The sequence below is a fragment of the Haliotis cracherodii genome, unplaced genomic scaffold (assembly GCF_022045235.1).
Source record: "Haliotis cracherodii isolate W230 unplaced genomic scaffold, xgHalCrac1.p SCAF_5, whole genome shotgun sequence".
Classification (NCBI taxonomy): domain Eukaryota; kingdom Metazoa; phylum Mollusca; class Gastropoda; order Lepetellida; family Haliotidae; genus Haliotis; species Haliotis cracherodii.
This window is the reverse complement of record NW_027266308.1, coordinates 14,954,790-14,977,506: the sequence shown is the minus strand read 5'-3', so window position 1 is coordinate 14,977,506 and position 22,717 is coordinate 14,954,790. Positions and strand designations below refer to the sequence as shown.

Sequence of the window (22,717 nt, the reverse complement as noted above, 5' to 3'; positions counted from 1 at the left end):
GGTTGATGTAGCCGTCAAAAATCGGTTACGTAAGACAATCTGACGATCCTCTGCATGTGACGTCACACGTGGTCGACCTGGTCGAGGGCGATCAGCGGTGGTACCCGTTTGCTGTAGACGCGTCTGTAAATCATAAATAGTCCGTCGACTACAACCCATCGTCCTTGCGACTTCAGCTACGGACATTCCCGTCTACAACATGCCGATGGCACGTTCACGTTGCACATTTGAAAGGCGTGGCATGACAAATGGCCGTAAAGACTTTTGTTTTTTTTGTGTTTTTCTGTTTTTGTTAATGACTGCTAACAAGTATGGCTGAAAACACGTGCGGTATTATGGCCACGTGACCAGTTGCACGTGAAAAAACACTTTTGCCACTATAGTGCTGTGTACATGATTTTTATCGATTCACCTGCACAAAACGGGTGTTATCTGAAGACAATACGTGGCCATAACAATAAGGGCCCACAATGATAACTGGTCAAAATATTAAAATTTTAGGATTGTGAAATTTTTAATTTGGTTCAGTATGTATTCGCTAAATTTCATTTGAAACGGAACGCGTAGTTCGCTGAACGCAGTGAAGCTGTAATAAAATAAGACGCATTTTTTTCTATTTCACGTTGGTTATGTCTAACTTTATTGTGATTTTATTTTATTCACGAACTCATGGTAGGATTTGTAATTTTGTATGTATACGAATGTTTGATAGACAATTTTATTTTGTACACCTAGATATAAATTATGTGAACAAAATCATTTTGAATCGCATAAACATGGTTTAAAACATAAAAAATCAGAACTGTTTCCAATATAAGTTCGTACCTAATGCAGATATGTAAATCTTCATACTATGAATCGAAAGTTATACCAACAGAGGTTAGATGTACCGTGTGAATGTCCCTTAAGAAACTGACTTCGTCCGGCTTTTAAACAAGCCTACTGTCCTCTCCAACAGGCGGCGCTGCAAACGAAAATGGCCGCTACGAGAAAGGTATATTGATGAGGTGATGCAGGAATGCATTGCATACTGCCTTACGAAGAGTCTGTATTTACTCACCCAATAATTAACATGCAGTTAGTACACTTACGTGAAAACGTATGTACCATCTCGCGTTTCAGCTATGCCTGGTTTGTAGGTGAGAGGTGAGCACACCTGCAATCTGCACCACTCCGCACTCTTACGAATCAGGCTAATGATCATAGTACTGACGCGCTCTGGCAAAATCACGCCCGCCTAACAATAGGTATCAGTATGCACTTCAAATGCGTGATTAAATGCTCTGGTAGGGGCGCAACCTCTGTGAGGATTGCGGACCAATACATATAAATTAAGTGCCTAAAGAGGAGCGTTTTAAGTTATTGCCAGAGATCAGGCCTAATGCTATGTGAAACAGTAACTGTAATATACCATATTGTCTCACAACGTCGAAAAGCTTCCGCAGTCCTAGGTATGTGTGAGTTTGTGGATTCCCGTGGATTTAAAACCGTAAAAACAACAAACTTTACAGTTGCCTTAAGGTGAACAAACACAACCGGTCCAAGAACTGACACTGCCATTGTAAACATGGTACATATTCGAACAAAACGTCAAAAGGCTAAGACGCTACGATACACATGCTTTTTACCGAACACCTGCCATGCTACTAATATAGCCCCCTACATTTGTATGGTGTAATATGATTAATCCTCAAAACTGACTATCAAAGTAATTCATAATCATTGAAGATTGGCCATCTAAATAGAAGTTCCATAATGGCGTGTGACATCCTCGTCTGTGACACGCATAGAGGCCACTTTTCAACAAAAACATAGTGTTTAATCTGCAAGTAGAATAGATATTTCACTTGAGAGAAGTAACGTTTTTAGCCGGAACTACCTTCCATTGCCCTCATTAATAGTTAGCCAATGGTAAGGATTTCAGACAAAGATCATGAAGAAAATACTAAACAGTATTTTGGGGGGGAAAGCTCCCAAAACTCAGTTATTTTAGTAAGGCAGCTGAAATTTGTGTCTCAAAATGCATTTTTGATGGATGTACGCACATAAAATCCATGTTATTTATCTGCCTACAGCCATCCGAGGATGCTGATGACTACTGGGGTGATTCCTCAGCAAGGAAAGGTCCAAGTAGGAGAAATATCTTTGACGATGATGTAAGTAAATTGTTCCTTCTTAGTCACAATTAATGCACTTGTTTCACTCAATTCAATCAAGTGGGAATGTCACACAAATTTCATAATGTCATAAGTTCCTTTTGTTCTACTTTGGCACTTGACATTGTAATTACAGTTTGCCTGAAATATGTGAGGTGCAATGAATGAAAGTGTAGCAAGGTGTGGAGTCATCCCACATCCTTGCCTTATCAGCTTGCTTACAAGGTTAAAACCTGCACATATTTGGTCATGTGGATAAGGCATCCGACAATGGATCAAAAAGCACTTGGTTTGAATCCCATCACAGAACATTTAATATGATGATATCCATTCACTTACCGGTATATTCTTCTTAAGGTGTTACCCATATTGATCAGATGGTAACTTTTTGTCATTGTGTGCTCCAGTGGTGTGTATTGTTGCTTTTGATAGCAGTCACTGATTTGTCTAGTCACCGCTCGAGTATTCCCTGGCTGTGGTGATACAACTGGAATATTGCTGGCAGCTGCTTTGAATGACCTTCACTGGCTGTTTGTTCATCAGTGACTAGGTTTAATAGTAAGTCTTTATTTCTGAAATGGTTAGTAGTCTGCTCATGGAACCTGCCTTTATGTTTAGGTTAGTTTTGAAACTGCAAAGAAGATTCTGACAACATCAGAAACTATTGATGATGAAGATGAGGAGGAATTTGACTTGGTCAACTGGCAGGGAGATCCAGTGGTTAGATATAGTAGGTAGCCTTGGTTCTTATTGTCACCATGATAACCAATTCAGAAAAGTGAGATGAATTAGCATTGATCATGTTGATAGACACGATTTGTTTCTGAAAGGTTTGTCATTCCGGGTATAATCCCATGCCACATGTTTTCGAGCCTCGCCTATTGGCCATGCACTTATGAAGTAATCAAAGTAGGCAGTTGCATCTCTTGGGCACGCCAGAAACCTATAATTGTGGGTTCGAATCCCGGTTCGCCCTGATTATGTTTCTAGGTTTGTCAGCACCATACCCGTGCTCGTGGGTTTCACCAAAGTGGTAAACATCTAAGGCCTCCATAACGTTGGGCTTTCCTCCCACGTCGAGCTGACACACCGTGATATAACTGAAATACTGTTTAAACTCACTCACTCACATACCTCAAAACTTACTTTTTAAACGAATGCACATTTTAATCTAAGTTGATCCAATGATAATTATGCTTCAGAACAATTGTATGCTCTAATAACGAATCGGCTTCTATTTTTGATACTTCCTGTATCAGTTTATGTAAAGTTATGTGACTGATATGTTGTGCACCTATTTTTAACTTGACTGTAATGGAGGGGCTCGATATCATGTGACGGTAAGAAGATGGCGCTTGATCGATTCATCCTGCTCAACGGGGCATTACTGGTATAACTATAGAATTAACAAGACATGGTTATTTGGCCATCCAGGTGCTGACAGATATAAATGTTCTGATATGTATGACCTATGTTTAGTGTATTGGCATTGTTATAAGACACATAATCAGAATTACTTCTTAGAGGCTGAAAAACCCATAAAACGAGGATATATGTTTTTTTTGTCATGGAGATGCTGTCATCAACTTCATCCACTAGTCTGAATCCCAAGTCTAATTTTCTGTCATGTACAATCTTTTAATAAAAATCATATATTAACTCTAAAATGAATGAATTGATGTAAAATACCAGTTGGGCCTTGTAGACTATTCGCCATGGATTGGTCATGATGCTTCCCTTCAACATGTTCAAGGAAACAATTGTTAATGTTTCTTGGTTAGATAACATAGATATAGAAAGAGGCTTATATTACAAAGGTAATGTGGATAGTTAACACTTACTTAATTATTTATTACAGAAACACTATATCTCATCAATGTGAAACTGTCTAAACATGTCAACAAATGGTACATGTGGTGTTTGACAGAAGATTATCGCCAAATATATGTTCTTCATTTCTCTAATATTAAGGTAACACAAAGACGGGCACCATGGTACCCTCACCAGCCACTAGTGAGAGTAAGTCTTTGATACTATTTCCTTGAAGAGGTGTAACAATACATGGTGGCTCAGTGCAGTTCATTCATAATGACATATCACTATAGGGTGCGAAAGTGCTTGCGTATCAAAAGCAGGGTTAGAATCTAAGTGGCACAGTTAAAATAAGTTCCCGGTGCAATGAAGGGCCCACTTTAAAATGATATTATTTTTTAGAAAGTACCTTCAATGTGAATATGTTACTTAATATAATATGAAGCCAGTTGCAAATGGGTTTTCACACAACTGAATACAGGGCAAAGGTTGACCGTATGACTATGCTTATTGAACAGAATGATCCATAAAATAAACCAGGGGATTTAGGAATTGAAAAGGGAAAAAATGGCCAACCTTCCAGAGGACAGCTGCTCATTTATCTAGCTCTTGGTGAACTGACATTCAGAGATGGTTCAAAAGTATTCTTCTTGTTGGCGCTCTTAACTTCCAAAAGACATACCATAGTTGTTGTTATTACAATACATTAGATCATTAGGCAATGAATTAAGTCTTTGGTGCATTTATAATGTTTATATATTTTGCACATGCAGTTTGAGGAATGGTTTAAGGAAAGTAGTATCGTTCTTAATATAATAAATCCATGCTTATCCCACTGCATCATGTTACCAAGTATTGTTACACTTTGATGTAATACTGAACGTATTGAAAGAATGGCTTGTTTTTGCTCTGGACAGACAACCACAAATCAGCTTCTAATGCTCCTGATCTCTCAAACCTGGCTGTTCCAATTACCTCCCATGCTGCTCGAACCACCACACTCCCTCCCTCCGCACCATCAGCTTCATATGGAAAATATGATAAACCAGCCAGCATGTCTCACAACCGATCTCAGAGCCTTGGTGGTAAATAATGAATGACCATTATTGCATGTTATGAATTACGGAACAAAGTTAATTTAATCCTGCTTCATTATCATCTGTACTTAACCTGATAACATACAGTGATATACAGTGCTAAGATGAAGCAAGATTTCATATCTCTGTGGTTAATCTGTCATGTTTTATAGTAATATGAAATAATTGAGTATTATTTAACTTCTTTTGAGTAGTATATATATAATTGGTATATAAGACATATTTTGGTTTCCTAACCATACTAACATGTTTAAAGGATGTCTGCTGGTATGTGAAAATGAAGATCAAGTGGTTACAGTGTGTGACAGTGTTGAGTGATTACAGTGTGTGACAATGGTGAGTGATTACAGTGTGTGACAATGTTGAGTGATTACAGTGTGTGACAATGGTGAGTGGTTACAGTGTGTGACAATGGTGAGTGGTTACAGTGTGTGACAATGGTTAGTGGTTACAGTGTGTGACAGTGTTGAGTGATTACAGTGTGTGACAGTGTTGAGTGATTACAGTGTGTGACAGTGTTGAGTGATTACAGTGTGTGACAATGGTGAGTGGTTACAGTGTGTGACAATGGTTAGTGGTTACAGTGTGTGACAATGGTGAGTGATTACAGTGTGTGACAATGGTGAGTGGTTACAGTGTGTGACAGTGTTGAGTGATTACAGTGTGTGACAGTGTTGAATGATTACAGTGTGTGACAGTTCACAACATTCACTAGGGGACCATTTTATATTTAGTGTGGGGTGTTATATATGAATATATACCCCCAAAGTAATTGTTCAAGACATGACCATTTCCCCCCCACCCACCCCAAAAAAAATGATAAGAAATCAAAATCCAAAACAAAATAATTCCACAAACTGTCATTTTAATCAGTTAGCATTGGATAAGACATACAATTGTGCACATAAATATGCATAGTGATTCTGATATTTATTTATGCTAAGATGTAGACATAGTTTATATAGTCATAATATAATGTTCACATTTTGTGTGTTTTAATTACTTATTAAATGTTTGGGCATCTCTCGAGTCCAAAATCTGATAAAAAAAGCTTGATAATGATGTAAATTAGTGCATTGATTGATAAAAAAGAACAAAATCTGTGACTTTTCTGCAATTCTGCAGTAAGTTCAGTTTCTCCAATCTTTTTGTGATCACAGAATTTGTCAAGGACTGAAAATTAATTGTTCAGCTCAACTTTTCAGAGAAAATAGAAGAATTCCTTTGAACAGTGACTGAACCTGTAGAACATGATATGGGCTGTCAGTAACCATGCTAACTGGACAAGCTATTTTTATTGTTCTCATTGCCTTGCTTAATGCAGAGACAACAGCCGTGTTCAATATTGTTATGTCACTATTGCAGGAAATGTTGTCCAGTTTGGGGTGAACAAGGCGCAAATGAGTCGAGGGGTCAGTGATCCAAGTATAGAGGACGGTAAGTGAGTGTTTGAAATACCCCACATGCCTCCTCGTCCATTAGAGACACTGACCACGCTGACTGGACATCAGTGTTGACTATGTGGAAAGATATAGTAATGACAGATGCCACTACTGTACATCTGTACCAATAAGTATTTGCATTTTAACTGATTTTTTTATGGTAACTTTAGGCATAAAAGTTCTTTCGATTATGGTATGAAATTTTTTTTTTGAAGTTATATTATTTGGTAATTATTTACCAAATCACCGGTAGATTCCGAGAAACGTGTGTACAGCTGATTGCTACTTCAGGCTTAGTTTACGAGAAAATTTGCACGGTAATCTTAATCTCTGCATATAAAACAATGCCTGTCAGAACAGGAAATACAATTTAATCGGTAAATGATCATGTCTTGTGTTTTTTTATCTCAACTTTTAAATTAGTATTGAACAAGTTGTATTGTTATGATCTGTTCGTTTCCCAGATTGCTGAAGCGAAACGATGTAATTTTATTCTGCGGAAACAAACACGTTTGTATTTCAAATGTAGGGATTGTGTATGCGCTGGTGACGTGCTTCATTCCGACTGGCTTTATAGATGGGGTATATAAATTAGCATCAATTTTATAGGCTTGTACAGGTGGGTCGTCTTGTACGTGGGTTCGCTTTATAGATGGCTCGTAATTGTTGACCTCCAAAATGACATGCAATGGTTAACCAAGAATGTCTAGATCTATGAATGGTCAACACATTATATTAAAATACACACTGTTTTAGTTTACAATAAAAAATAAAATGGCAATTCCCAGGTTGGGAATCCTTGATTATGATTCTTGGTCTGTCAGTACCATTCCTGGTCTTGTTGGTTTCTCGAAAGTTTGAAACATGTATTGCCTGTAATGATTTCTGCTTAATCGACAATAAACAGATGTGCTGTTTTTAAGACTTAAACAGTTAATGTGGGTAAACTGAGTCTACTACAGGACCCTATAGTTCTCGACCCCAGGTGTGAATGTGGACATGTACATGTTGTAGTTGTTAGAGACGCCTCAACTCCGGGGAAAAAGCAGCCAACATCAGCTTATCTTGATAAACTCCAGAAGGAAATCATCTTCCTGAGGAAAGAACTACAGGTGAGTGATGTCTGATCATACATCTTATCTCATACATCTCCATAGGAAGTCTAGTGTATATGACTCAGCACTCAGAATTGACAGGATGTAAGATATAATAGAAGAACTTTTTTTTTTGCATTCAGAACTCCCCATTTATATTTGTCTTCAATGTATCCACAATATGATAGAAGAGCTTTATTTTTTTCATTCAGAACTCCCCATTTATGTTCATTTTCGATGATACCTGTCTCCTATTTGATACATTGTTTGTCAAAAAAGGGGCAGTATTTTATCATGTTTTATCCTAATGGTTAATGGGATTTTTGTCATGCTGATGCCCATGTACAATTCTCCACATGGATACAATATATAAGCCCCATTCATCATGTTTTCAAGCTTGTGGGAAATAACTAGTAAGCCTTCATACTGTTTCTATTCCTTATGCATGCATTCAGTAAGTCCAGATGGCTCCTAGGATACAGGTTGTGCTTGCTTCAGATTGCCAAGAGGGAGCGGTGGAAGAAGCAGCCAGTGGGTGATACAATCAGGAACATGGTGCTTGGACAGGTACACATAGTCTTCAGCAGGCAACAGGCTTGTGTGATGTCAGTCTCATTAAGATCAAATCTGTTACTCCAACACAATACCTCTCTGTGTCAAGATGTAAAGAACACCTCTATAGGAAGTCACCTTTTCAAGTCTCTATGCCATAGCGCTCAGATTTATCAGGATGTAAAATATTTCCACAACAATAGAATAGAACAGCTATATTTGTTTGCATTCAGAACTCTCCATTTATGTTCATTTTTGAGATACAGAAATCAGATATATCTTGTATGAATGCTCCCCTGACTTGAACTGAGAATTTAGGGGCCTTGGCACAGATTGACTGACTGGAAAGTTCACCTGACGCGATCTCCTATGGAGGTTTCCAGGGAGTGGGTTAAGTCTTTTCTGTGGTTAAATAAAAATAATACTTACTTGTACTGATAAGTTTTGCCTTTTTAGCCTTATTTTGCAGTGTGTCCTAGAAGGTACATCTTCCTTCCATGTTTACTGCAATATTTATCAAGGAAACTAAACTCTATCCTGCCCCCATGCTCTGTTCAGGCCTACACGTTTGAGCTGTACAAGTCCAAAGAAGACAAGCTGGCTCTGCTAGACAAGGCCATAGAGTCACACGACGGGAATGCCATTATCGCTGTGAGTTACCAGGAAAAGTTTTTAGATACATTTATTATCTCTTAAGTTAATAGTTACTTTAACAGGTACCATTTTGTATCATTTTTGTACGTATTTCAACTTATATTCAAATGTCACATCTTATTACCTTTATTGTTACAGGTAATTCTGTTTGTAAAGAAAACCATTAAGGCATCACTATTCAACCTGGAAATGATGAGGCGCCCAGTCGCTATCAACCATTATCTGTCCTACCTAAAGCATCACTATGACTACGCCCAGATGGTCGACTTTCTTGGGTAGGAACCATAATGTGTTACAGTGGGGTTGGAATATGAGAAATGGTTTATGACTCTTTGTGTAGAGACTCTACCAAATCTCATGACTTAATTGCTTCCTACCGGGTAATTGAAACTCAAAGGGTAACCCTCACAGAACTGAATTGTGAAATCAGTAAATGACCACACAAGATCAATGCATCATCAGTAAGTTATGTTTAATGCAGAATCAGCACTAGGCTGACACTTCTCTTGGATTATTGAATCAATCCATTTATGATCATTTATGATCATAGTTTCCATGACATGATGTCAGTGTCCAATGTCTGCCACTATTTCTGATTCTAGTATGCTGGGGAGATCAGAAGAAGCTTCGGTGAGTTGAAATATTTGAAAACAATTACTTGATATAGTTTATATACATGCATGTATATGAAGTGTTTTGCCAGATGCAAACTATTGTGTCCTATATACGCTTGTAGTTAAGTGGGGGCACGGGTGGCTGTGCAGAGTTGCGTCCCTTGGGCGCACCAGAAACCTATGATTGTGGGTTCAAATCCTGGTTTGCCCCGATAATGTTTGTAGGTTTGTCAGCAGCACGTGGGTTTCACCGAAGTAGTAAATGTCTGAGACTTGCATCACTTGGGCTGGAATACTGTTAAAAGCGGCATTAAACCCAACTAACTCACTTAAGTTAAGTATGGGAGGAAATAACATCTACTGTTAGTCCAGTCTGATGCAAATGAGTATGGAATGATTTAAACTAATTAGATTGAAGCATGTGTGTGATTTTTATCTCATATTACTGTTCTCATAAGAAACACAATACATGTTTGGACGATCTATGTCAGATTTTCTTTACTCAGTCACTGCAGCCATGTTTGATTAAAGCACTTGAGCTTCGAGTTGAGTGAAAATTGCACATGCTGAGGACTCATCTGTCACGAAAGTGTAAAATAATGCCTTGATCAAAACACGAGTGCTGAAAATGGTCAGTGACATAACCATGGATCAGTCACATTTTGTTCATATTTCCAAACTAGACGGAATTTAGGCAATTACATCGCAATGACATGTCTATAACAATAGTAACAGCCTAATATTTAATGTAAAAGCTGTAAGCTCAAAATAAACAAGGTCAGTCAATACTTATCAAATTTCCCACTAACACCTTAAATGGTCATATGTTACGTCATATTCCTGTCTGCCCTCAGAAAACTGGGGAGTATGTTCTTGACCTAGTTACTGAACAAGGACATCCCAGCTATAATAAGCGGCATAGTGTTTTTGAACCACCAGTTTGCCAGAGCTGACTTGTCCTTATCTGGTGTTGTCGTTGGGACATTCTTACTTCAGGGTATAACAACATTCACACATTTGTTCAATTTTAATACGGAAGAAAGAGAATGAACCTTCGACGCATTAAAGCATGTTAAATCTTAGGAGTTTAATGCTAAGTTTGTCAATTTCTATAATTATAATAAGGCGTAGATATAATTTTTTTTGCTGATGTCTGTTTCAGATGTTTAAGTACAAAATAGCCTGCCAGTCTAAAGATCCTACAATAAAAATTGCGACCTTAAAGACATGCTACAGGTAAGAAAATTGGACATGTTAAATATATTTGTGTGTATTAAATCTTTCAGTCTTGGTAAACTGTTTGAAAGAGGTGGTTCCGTGGATTAGGTGATCGTGCTGGACAACATGGTGGATTGTTGCTCATGCTACAGACCACTAGTTAGCATGGCCCAGACTCAGTCATTCAAAGTCCTTCATGATTTTGATAGAATATTGTTGACTTAAGCATAACATTTGTTGACCACTTTCTAAAGGGTATTGTGTGTTCATGTTTTCCATTATGGGAGCCGTGCAAATTTACACTTGTCAGGGGGGTACACAAAGCATGTGATCTAGACTACCAGTTGTAGGACTTTCATTTGTGGATGCCTCAGTGGCTGAGCGGGTTAGATCACTGACTTTGCATGCTGGTGATTAGGTGCCTCACTCTGAGAGTGTGGGTTCGAAATCCGGATGGGACTCAACCCCCAAAAGTACTAGAATCTGTAGTTTACTAAGAAAGTGTTATCCCAGTATTTGTTAGACTTTGACTTAGGCTGGAAATGGCAGTAATGAAAACCGTACAATAGTTCTTCACCAAACCTGGTACATAGATAGGTCTAGTGGTGAATTGGTGCTTTTTGATAGTTTTGGATTTATAAGAAGAAATATTGTCAGTTTTTTTGCAACAACTTTTAAAGCTGAAAATGGCAATAATGCTCGTTTCCGGAGCAGAACTTGAAAACTGTATAATGTTTCTTCACCAAACAGTAATAGGCCTAGTGGTGAACTGGTGCCTTTTGATATGTTTGAGATTTTTAGAAGTATTTTTTTTTTTAGTTAGCTTGGCTAACAACTTTGACTAAGTGTTTTATTGTATACTTCAGTGTGAAAGGCTGAGTTTTCTGAAGTTGAGAAAAGTGATATTTTCATTGCAGTGAACATAACTTTTGATATTTCACTGCAGTGAACATAACACGTTGACGGAACTATGTTGGCCTACACGAGACAGCTTGTACACAAACTGTTGATTGACGTCAGTTCAACGTTGACAAGTCATGTAATGACAGATGGTCATTTATGTAGTTAATGCCGATTCTTACCGTTTGTTTATTTTGTTGAAAATGATTTGTATTAAACTGTGAATTTCTCTTCTGATTTGCCAGTCGATACTTTACGTTTCGCAAAGCGCCATTTTGTTACTTGAATTGCGTGTATTCTTTCGCTTCGAACAACCGCCTCATTGATTTGAAATTTATTTTTTGATGAAGTTGATTTTGTATATAATCATATCCAAATTTATGCTAAAGAATTTTAGTGACATCAAATATTTTTGGTTACTTTTGTTTATATTTTTTAAGATTTATCAAAGACGGAACTACATTTTTAGTCGTACTTACAGGGGGTGGAAAACCGTCCATGTGTGTTATGTAGGGATAATTTACGCTTGAAAGTGTTACATTTGTAATGATATAATTTAATCTTCCTGCAGACAACTACACCAAAATTATATAATAAATAGGATATTTCATGTATTGAGTGAAATATCATGTTTCTCTCATCTCGTGACGGATTGACCGAGTGATGGGGGGGAAAGGAGACTGGTGACCAGGCTTGAAGTAAGACTTAGAGGTGACTAAATTCGACCTGGTGACTGGGCTTGCAGTAAGACTTGGAGGTGACTAAATTCGACCTGGTGACCAGGCTTGAAGTAAGACTTAGAGGTGACTAAATTCGACCTGACAACCAGGCTTGCAGTAAGACTTGGGAGGTGACTAAATTCGACCTGGTGACTGGGCTTGCAGTAAGACTTGGAGGTGACTAAATTGGACCTGGTGACTGGGCTTGCAGTAAGACTTGGAGGTGACTAAATTCGACCTGGTGACCAGGCTTGAAGTAAGACTTAGAGGTGACTAAATTCGACCTGACAACCAGGCTTGCAGTAAGACTTGGGAGGTGACTAAATTCGACCTGGTGACTGGGCTTGCAGTAAGACTTGGAGGTGACTAAATTGGACCTGGCAACCAGGCTTGCAGTAAGACTTGGGAGGTGACTAAATTCGACCTGGTGACTGGGCTTGCAGTAAGTCTTGGAGGTGACTAAATTCAACATGGTGACTGGGCTTGCAGTAAGTCTTGGAGGTGACTAAATTCAACCTGGTGACTGGGCTTGCAGTAAGACTTGGAGGTGACTAAATTCGACCTGGTGACTGGGCTTGCAGTAAATCTTAGAGGTGACTAAATTCAACCTGTGTCAATCTCTGTGACTCTGTTGATTGCATGTCATCAGCCCTACTGTCATAGATCATAGCTCATGCTTTCAGTCAGTGGTTAACTGGTTCAGACTCACTATTTACAGGCCTCCTTGATGTGGCTGGGGTATTGCTGTGTTAAATTCACTAACTCAACATGTGGGCAGACAATGATACTAGGGAATATTTGACTTGATGTGAGGTAATCTACAGTTGTCATGTGTTGTAACTATACTGTCCAGTTACAAGACCACAGCTCAAAGGATTGAGCAATGGTGAGAGAAACGTGTTGTTGTGGTTGCAGAGCTCACTTCCAGTCTGAAGTCCAGTTGGGTCGCCAGGCAGCACTACTCCAGGAACAGATAGACCTGCTGGAGAGACAGAGGCCAGTTGAGGTAGGATTACTGATTCCATAGTCAATAGGCCCAAGCCCAAGTATGACTATTAGCTTGTGTGATACGGAAATCGAATTTGCTGTTTCAATCATAGGTGGTTATTGTGATTTGATAATCTCTGATTGACCAGTCAAAATCGAGTTATTTTTAAAATTTGTGGAACAGTACTCAATAACACCCTCAAATCTGAAAATCCATAATGTTTATCTACTTATGTACCTAAGATTCCAGATGGCACTTGTTGTTCTCTGTTGGTGCTTGTCATTAAGGGGAAAACAAGGACTGGTCAGATCGGGGTCAGTACACTGAGTGAGAATCCATGTTAAACTGTTGTATATTTATCATGTTCATGGGATGAACAAATTCCATAATGTCCATTAACCATGGTAAGTTGTACCATATTTCAAAATCACCTATTTTTGATGGAATTATGTGAATGTAAGTCTATTTTTCATTTATGTGCAGGAAAATGATTCCCATGCGGAAGCAACAGGTCAGGTCCAGATTTTCCGCGACTTTCCCCGCCGAGCCACCCTGTTCGGTCAGCCAGTCACAACCACCCTGTACTACTTCTGTCTTTACCACTACGACCTTTCAGAGGTTGGTTGACACAGCATCGTGTACTTCCTGTGTCTTGTGCCCAGTATACTGCATATACTTTGTGTCTTGTGCCAAGTATACTGCATATACTTTGTGTCTTGTGCCCAGTATACTGCATATACTTTGTGTCTTGTGCCCAGTATACTGCATATACTTTGTGTCTTGTGCCCAGTATACTGCATATACTTTGTGTCTTGTGCCCAGTACACTGCATATACTTTGTGTCTTGTGCCAAGTATACTGCATATACTTTGTGTCTTGTGCCAAGTATACTGCATATACTTTGTGTCTTGTGCCCAGTATACTGCATATACTTTGTGTCTTGTGCCAAGTATACTGCATATACTTTGTGTCTTGTGCCCAGTATACTGCATATACTTTGTGTCTTGTGCCCAGTATTCTGCATATACTTTGTGTCTTGTGCCCAGTATACTGCATATACTTTCAGTGTTTGGTGTCAAGTAAACTACATTTACTTTTTTATTGTAATATAAGGAAATTGGGGTTCACAGCTTCAAGACAGTGATATCCTGTGGGTTAAACCGAAGCACAAATTATTTTTTTCCAATATTTTAGTGGCAATCAAATAGTCATGATTATCGTCAAGTACAATAAGGGATTAGGTGAGCTTGGTTTAAAATGCCATTCACATTGCCTGGTCAGATATACTCTCGGCGCCCCAGGCACTGCTGTAGTCAGATTACAGTGTCACACTGGGTTCATGTTTATTCCTTTATAAAAGTAAAAGAAATATTGATGTCAATTCTTTTGTATTAGTTTTGGCATGTTTATTATTGTCAATGAGAAATGTGTGTGGTTTCAGAATTCTTTAGCCAGTCCACAAGCTTTGAAAGCCAGACACAATGTGAGTATAGAAGTCTGTAGTATTTTACAGTTACACATCTAAACTGATGCAGTCTCATTAATATCAGATCTAAGTTCTCGCTGCCGCTAAACAAAGATCTGAGGACATCCCATTTCGGGTCATTGACTGACGACTGAAATGACTAAGAAGAAGTTGACATCAGCGAAATACAAAGCAGCTTTACGGCACTCGTTTCATCCTGGCGACTTCCATTTCAGACTACGCTGTTTTGAAAACTGAAGAAACGAACATTCCGGAATGACTAATATATGGTTGAGATTGTATGGCAATGCTTCCCACGTACTGTGCAACGCCTCCTCCGTTCAAATGTTTATCCCTCGTAAGTGAGAGATAGACCATAATTTTGACGGAATCAGTCGTACGGGCCATAAGTGGGATACACTGTGTTAACGTTTTCAAGGTTGCATGATTAGAAAACACATTCCGACAGTCGCTTTCATTATCTGGTAAGCGGTCGTTCTGACATGACCCGTAATGGGATGTCCTTAGATCTTTGTTTAGCGATAGCGAGAACTAAGATCTGATTTTAATGAGCTTGAAACTGATGCAAACATCATTGTTCACCCAGTGCCAGATAGCTTTCTGTTCCATTCACATGAATATGCAGTATTAATTGTCTTGTTTCAAATACCTTGATCATGTTGATTGATCAAGTAATCTTTGGTTTTACCTAATGGCTTACACATGGGACTATAGTTCAATTGTACTTTGTAATGCAAAACATTTCTTCTTGTTCTTCGATTCTTTTTGTAATATGAAAAAGTTGCTTTAGTTTGTATGCATGTTGTGTGATAGAGGAGTATTTACATTGATCTATTGTGTCAGGGAGATATTCCGTTACACTGAGCTGTGTTGTGTTGGCAGATCTCCGACAAGCAGTTTCTCCACTGTGCACTGGGAGCCAGGGCCAAGATGAGGCGATGGAAGGATATAGAGGTGCTGCTGACTGCCAAGGTAAGTGTGCTACAGTCTTCAGGAACACTGATTTACCGGATGCAAATCCTACATCCTGTATGATAAAATTAAGAAAGAATGCAAAAAAATACAGAGTATCTCCACTGGAGTAGAAAGATACCTAAATGCATATGGATGAATAAATGCTGCTATTTCACAATTTAGGACCACTTAAAAGTAGGTTATGTACATAATAGCTTAGAAAATACTATACACAGTCGAATGCTTCATCATCTTCATGATCCTCAAAAGGTAACAAATTCATTTTTGTTGGGGAACTCCATATTTATTCGTAACTACCGGCCTCTGAGCATACACGATCTTACGTCACTTGTAGTAGAATGCTGTTTTTATGTTTCTACGTTTGTTTTCGGTCTCCACCCGATAAGCTTGTTTTTAAACCTGGGTCCCTGATAATTTTAAACTTTTGAGTTCAATGAAAAGACAATGCCTTTCAGAAAGGGGTCCAATTTAACATACAGTAAACTATGGTTATAACAATCTCAAATGGACCACTAATTTTAGGTAGTTGTAACCATAGTTCGTTATAAGCATATATACAACATCTATTCAGCAAATGGCAGGGACCAAAAATTAAGTTTGTAATATCCGTCAGTTCGTTATAACGTGTTCGTTATAAACATATTTTTCTGTACTTTACATTTGGGATTGCGCTTTCTTAGTAAAGTACAAATTCTAGTACTTTTTAGGAGAGGACACCCACTCTCAGGGAAAGGCACCTACTCACCAGCACACAAAGTTAACAACCTAACCCACTCACCCACCAAGGCTTCCCCAAAAAGTGGGTTAGATCGCTGACTTTGTGTGCAGGTGTTTACCGGTAGGTGCCCTAATGTGAGAGTGTGGGTTCGCATTCCATGTGTGACTCAACCCAAAAAATTTACTGGTACTAGAATGTGTACTTAGAAAATGCAATCCAAAAAATAACATGTTAATCTTTAAACTTATCCTATCTCACACTTTGCATTTCTCCCTTCTTCTTTGATCCTATGTGGGAACGTGCTTGAATCATGTTTCCAGCTTCTGAAAATAAAAATAGCCACCCAAGCCCCCCTGCTTCACCATGGTTACGTCCAAAAGCTAGGTCAGTTATATACCTCTCATGTAGCCGTGCCTGCTTGAACTGACCACGTGTGCGCCTCTACCAATTCATTCTCTTTCTCATTGCCACCGTGTGGCGACGTGTTTGGAAAACATCACAGAATTATTGTCCTTTGCTAGTTTGTTCGAGTTTCTTAAATAGGAAAATATGGGAAAGAAGGACAATCAATGTCCTTGTAAAGAATGCAGATGTACCTATTCCACGTCGGATCCCCACTCAATATGTTGCGACTGTCGGGGACAGTGCACCCTGGGTTCCCGATGTGCGGAATGTCATTCCCTAACTAACTTGGCTTTTAAAGTTTACCTGCAACGTTGTCGTTCGCCGTTTCAAAGTAGGGGATTCCAAAGCTAGTACCAGCTCATCACGCCTTAAAGACAATCCTGTCGAAACGGTAATTTCTGTCACAGACGACACCCTCTCAGACAGCTTCCTTACAGACGACTTGTCCTCTTGCGACCTGTCTACAACTCCACAAGGTATGCAGGTCGATTTGCGCTCGGTCCGTCTGATCAACCCGGGTCCTGCTGTCGTTATACCAGCGACAGATTGCTCCAGTCCTTTCAAAGTCCGGCTCTTGGATTCAGCGAGCTCTGCAGCCCCCCTGGGGGCTAGAGATGCGGTCGTCGATATGACTTCAGCTCGGGTCGTTTTAGGTCGTCACACTTCGGTACAACGTTCACCCTCCAAGACGACTGATTGGCTTTCCCACTCCCACAATCGGCGCTCTCGTTCCATGGATCGGCATTCCCGCTCCCGGGATCGGCATTCTCGTTCACGGGTTCGACGTTCGCGCTCGCAGGATCGGAGTTCTCACTCACATGATCAGCATTCTCGATCGAGTTTCAATGAGCGTCATTGATCCCGCTCCCGATCATCTTTGACTAACGATAGAGCCCGGTCATCCATCGTTGACTACCAGCATAGCCAGTATACCCAATCTCATGCTCTTTCGTTTGAGAAACGTATCGGGATCTTTAACACCGATTGATCGTGAATATTTTTTCCCGCTCACGAGTTCATGTCTTTAGACACTAGACAGTTTTTTTCAAAATTCTGAAACAAATTCAAATTACACTATCTAGAACCAGCTTCCTCGTGCATATCTCACAGTAGTAGTCTATACAGGCTAGAGTATCTGCGGCCCACCATCCAACTGTGGGATAAAATGCAAAGTGTGAGATAGGATAAGTTTAAAAATTTGGAAATTTTAGTATAAATTGTATATTTATGTACTTATCCTATCTCACACGCGATAAGGCCACCCAACAATCCCCGCATCTCATTTACTCTAGCCTAATAAGCTCTGCGAAAGAGAATGAATTGGTAGAGGCGCACATGTGGTCAGTTCAAGCAGGCATGGCGTGCACGAGAGGTACGTAATTGACCTAGCTTTTGGACGTAACCATGGAGATGTAGGGGGGGCTTGGGTGGCTATTTTAAGTTTTAGAAGCTAGAAACATGATTCAAGCACGTTCCCACATAGGATCGAAGAAGAAGGGAGAAATGCAAAGTGTGAGATAGGATAAGTATATTAATATACAATTAATACTAAAATTTCCAATAGTTGGGGTTACATATGAGCCCATGTTGATTAAACTAAATAACCCAGGTAAGGCACTGCTTTTATATCTCAGTGGTGATAGTTGTGTCATTTGTCAGTGCCACACCCTGTCACAAACATTGTGAGTTTACCAGAGTGATGAACCATCTTCACTTTGTCAGCAAAACACCCAAAGTTTCTAAGTAAGCTGACTAATTACATGCTATGGTGTCCTTGGCAAATGAACCTGAAATTATGCTAGGAGTATTTTGTGAATTTTATTATTTAATGGTTAACTACACTATTTAAAAGAAGTTAGTCACGTTATGACAGATAAACTTTTGTCATATGCAAAAAATCATGTGTTCTTTCATTTCTTTTGAGTAGTATATAATAGTACCGTGATCAGTGACTTCATAGAAAACAGTATCAACTTTCATGTTTTGACCTATTAGAAAACTACTGATAATTTGTTTTGTAGTAATATGACAAAGGTGAAATTAAATTCATTTATTGATGTTTCATATAAGATTTCATCCACTGCGTTGACTAACATCCATGATAGTTCCAAGGATCCACTGGTTGTGGAGTCCAACCCCAGATTCACCCTGAGTATAATCCTATATTTGTCGGTAACATAGTGTTGGAAAAGTCTTTTGCCTGATATGCCTGTCAATCATGAAAACTGTTGACTCTCTTGATTGTTAAACTGCTGAATAATTCCTGTGTTACTTCTACAGGGATGGTTTGGAGGAACAAAGTTAAAGGCTGTGATAGGCTTCGACAAGGTATCAGAAATCCTACACAAGAACAAGGCTCCGCATGATGTAGGTATTTATACAGCAGACACAACAAGATTACTATGACAAGGACCTAACAGATCGGGTGGTCTCTCGCTGACTTGGTTGATAATGTGTGAGTGTGCCCTGATGGCATGGTGTGATACTCATAATATCAATCACTTGTTTTTTTTTGTCCAGACCAAGTTATGTACAGGCTGACCTCATGTAGCTGCAATATTGCTGAGTGTGGTGTTAAGCAACAAACAGGATTAAATATATTATATATCCATTATCTCTCCTCTGAAATCCCTGTAGTGATTCCAGGTCAGAAGAGTTCCCTCTCTGCTGGAGGTTGGGTGGTCACTTCCTGGCATTGTACCCTGATCATGTAATTCATTGCTCTTGCCTCCACGCCATTATTTGTGGTCAGTGAGGAAGTAGCTGGAATATTACTGATTGTGGTGTCAAGCAACCTTCACTCATTCTCCTCTGAAACCACAGGGGTAGGTGGGGTAGCCTCATAGTTAAAGCGTTCGCTCTTCACGCCGAAGATCCAGGTTCATTCCTACATGGGTACAATGTGTTTAGCCCATTTCTGGTGTCCCCGGCCGTGATATTGCTGGAATATTGCAAAGAGTGGCATAAAACCATACTCAATCAATCACTCTCACTCACTCACTCTGAAACGACAAGGCTTTTGAAGGTGAAACTCTGCATGAGTGATCCCTATCTCTCTAACAAAATACCTTCAGAATTCTGATCTAATTTTAAACATATGCGCAGTACTCCTGATGCAGACTCCACTGACTCGCATGTCTGTCATTATTGCTCCTCAGTATGTATGAATGTATGAAGGTGAAGTAACGTCATGTGTATGTATTTTTGGTTTTCAGGTTTTAGCAAAGTATGTTGCCTTGATAGAAGATTTAGACCAAAGACTGACTATTGCACACAAAGTGGAATGCCCTAAAGCTGTGATAGATGTAAGTATATGGATGCTTATGGCTATATGGTGGATTATCACATACCCTGACTGTCATCTCGGCTAGTACCTATGCTTGTGATCAAGTGATCACAAATAATGAAATGATAGCACACAAGCATTCAAGTAATTCTCCATGCTGATTGGTCAGTTGAGCGATCGGCCACTGTTCATTGTTGATAGCACTACGATCAAAGTGGTGAATATCGAAGACCTGCATCACTTTCCTCCCATCTTTAGCAGAAGTGCTGTGATATAATGGGAATACTGTTCAAAGTGACGTTAAACCTCCCTCACTCACTCTAACTCACTCACTCCTCGGCTAGGCTTTGAATCTGGAAACATTTCTGTGGCTTCGTTCCTTGTCACTTCTGTCTCCCTCCAACTTTCAGGCTCTGGTAGCGCTGAAGGACCGAGCACAGCTGGAGAAGTACTCCCAGACACTTAGATCCCATGAAGCTCTGTATGCCCAGGATGTTCTGCGGAGCTCGGTAAGTCATTGGACAGAAAATAGTGACATGCCAAACTCAAGATTTGTTATTTCTTTAATAGAGGCAGCCGTATAGCCTACAGTACACCCTCCAGAGTCGGTGATATTCAAAAATAACAGATGATGACAGAAATAAAAGGGGGTATTGAGTGAGGGTAGGATGATAGGATGCTGTGTTGATAATGTCTGTAAGGCTGAAAAAAAATAAAATTGGGTTTTCAGGCAATAGCTTTTGAAAATATTGTGCGGGCGGGCGGGTGGCCTTTTTTTTTTTGTGCGGTTGTGTACAAACTAGTAAGAATCCAAATCTGTATATCGCTGTGTATAAGGGGAGTTTTTCAGAACTAGAATTGGGAGGCTTTCAAGGTGGGGGTGTTGTCTTATACACAGGGTTGAGCAACACAAAGACATTACTGTGAGCACAAAACACCCGAAATACAATTTCAACAAATCCGTACTGAAGTACGCGAATTAATCATATAAATACATGGTCTGGTTATAAAAAGTGTTCATCATATATCTGGACTTATGTTTTTAATCTTTTTTTAAAATTTTATTCAACATTTCATTCAATATTGTTTAAATTCATTTCGGCGAAATCGTATGTGAAGTGATCGGAAGATCGCACAACTCACCGTTATTTACAGCAACCATGGTCATATCAACACTTTGTAATGAACTTTGGTGGATAGATATATCATAAATGCCATACATTGAATCGCTGAAAGTCATATTTATTGTAGTGTGACCATTATACGTCATCATAAAGTTTTCGCAATCGCGGGCGCGGGGGCATCAACGGTGATTGGTCAGATGCTTCCATAAGAAAACATATCCGGCAATGGCGATCAGCTGAACCAAAGTGCTACGCTTATGGTTATTAATTTGTTTCACATGTATAAATAAAGTTGAAACTAACATGATATTGAAATAAATAATTCCTAATTAAATAATAGTTTCAGATACAAGTCTTCCGCTTATTGTATCAAAATTCTTTAAAATTATATTATTGACCGAATCACAGGTAGATTCTGAGAAATGTGTGTAAAGCTGATTGCAACTTCCGGCTCAGTTTATGAGACAAGATGCACGGTAATGTTAATTTCTGCATATAAAACAATGCCAATCAGAACAGGAAATACAATTTAATCGGTAAATCTTCATGTCTAGTGATGTTTTATCTCAAATTTGTTTTGGCCAAGTTTAATTGTTATGATCTGTTCGTTTTCCTGAATTCGCTGAAGGGATACGATGCAAATTTTTTCTGCAGAAGACAAACACTTTTTAATTGCAAATTTAGCGATTGTGTATGCAATGGTGACGTGCTTCATTCCGATTCGCTTCATAGACAGGGTATATAATTTAGCATCGATTTCCCACTTATGTTACACATGTTATTGTAAATCTTAACCTCTGTGTATGAAGCATTGTCCCGCATACAGTCCACAAATACCCTTGAATTTGTATTTGAATACCATCATCATGACTGGTGGATAGACAGCTAATTTAATGTTTTCATTGACCAAATTTGCAAACATAAAAACAAGCACATATGGCGGACTTTATGATGATATGGGGGTGCCTGAGAACCAAGAATCTTTTTTTTTTTAGCCTAAGACTAACAGAAACAATCCTTGCCTTGCAGTCTGTCAAATGGAAGTGATCCAGCTCCAAGCCTGCCTAGTCTACAACCAAATACATTGTACAGAAGTGTTTCTAGCTTTCTAGCTGATGCAGTACACCTACTTCCATGGAGGTACAGGACAAGAGGTTGGCCTCCAGAGAGTCAGGTTCAAGGAGTGGTTACTGATTTGACTTAGACTGAAGTTGTATGTTATAGAATATGTGCCTGTGATTCAGATAGTTGTTAATGAGGAATTCATATTAACATCAAATCATGAGATCTCTCAAAGCTGTTTGAATGATATGTTGTTTTGATTCCATCCCTAAACATGCTCAAAGAAAACAAATGGCATAATTTGTAGAGAAAAAATGAATAAAATCAAAATGACAAATATTGAAATGAAAACTGATGTTGATATGAAGTATATCAACAAACAAAGAATGTGTTAATGCTGTCATAGTCATAATCA

At 39.0% G+C, this 22,717-nt stretch overlaps 1 protein-coding gene across 1 annotated transcript; it reads left to right on the top strand.

Moving 5' to 3' along the window:
* Positions 1 to 958: 958 nt before the first annotated feature.
* On the top strand, positions 959 to 22,479 carry LOC139443460 (spermatogenesis-defective protein 39 homolog). The gene is made up of 19 exons (XM_071224444.1): positions 959 to 994; positions 2,076 to 2,156; positions 2,775 to 2,886; positions 4,886 to 5,053; positions 6,431 to 6,502; positions 7,522 to 7,619; positions 8,100 to 8,168; positions 8,712 to 8,804; positions 8,946 to 9,082; positions 9,410 to 9,437; positions 10,584 to 10,657; positions 13,174 to 13,264; positions 13,730 to 13,864; positions 14,688 to 14,729; positions 15,615 to 15,704; positions 19,111 to 19,197; positions 20,046 to 20,135; positions 20,527 to 20,625; positions 22,270 to 22,479. The coding sequence occupies exons 1-19, from the start codon at positions 977 to 979 to the stop codon at positions 22,285 to 22,287; spliced, it is 1,602 nt and encodes a 533-aa protein (XP_071080545.1). The 5' UTR covers positions 959 to 976; the 3' UTR covers positions 22,288 to 22,479.
* The last annotated feature ends 238 nt before the right edge of the window (positions 22,480 to 22,717 follow it).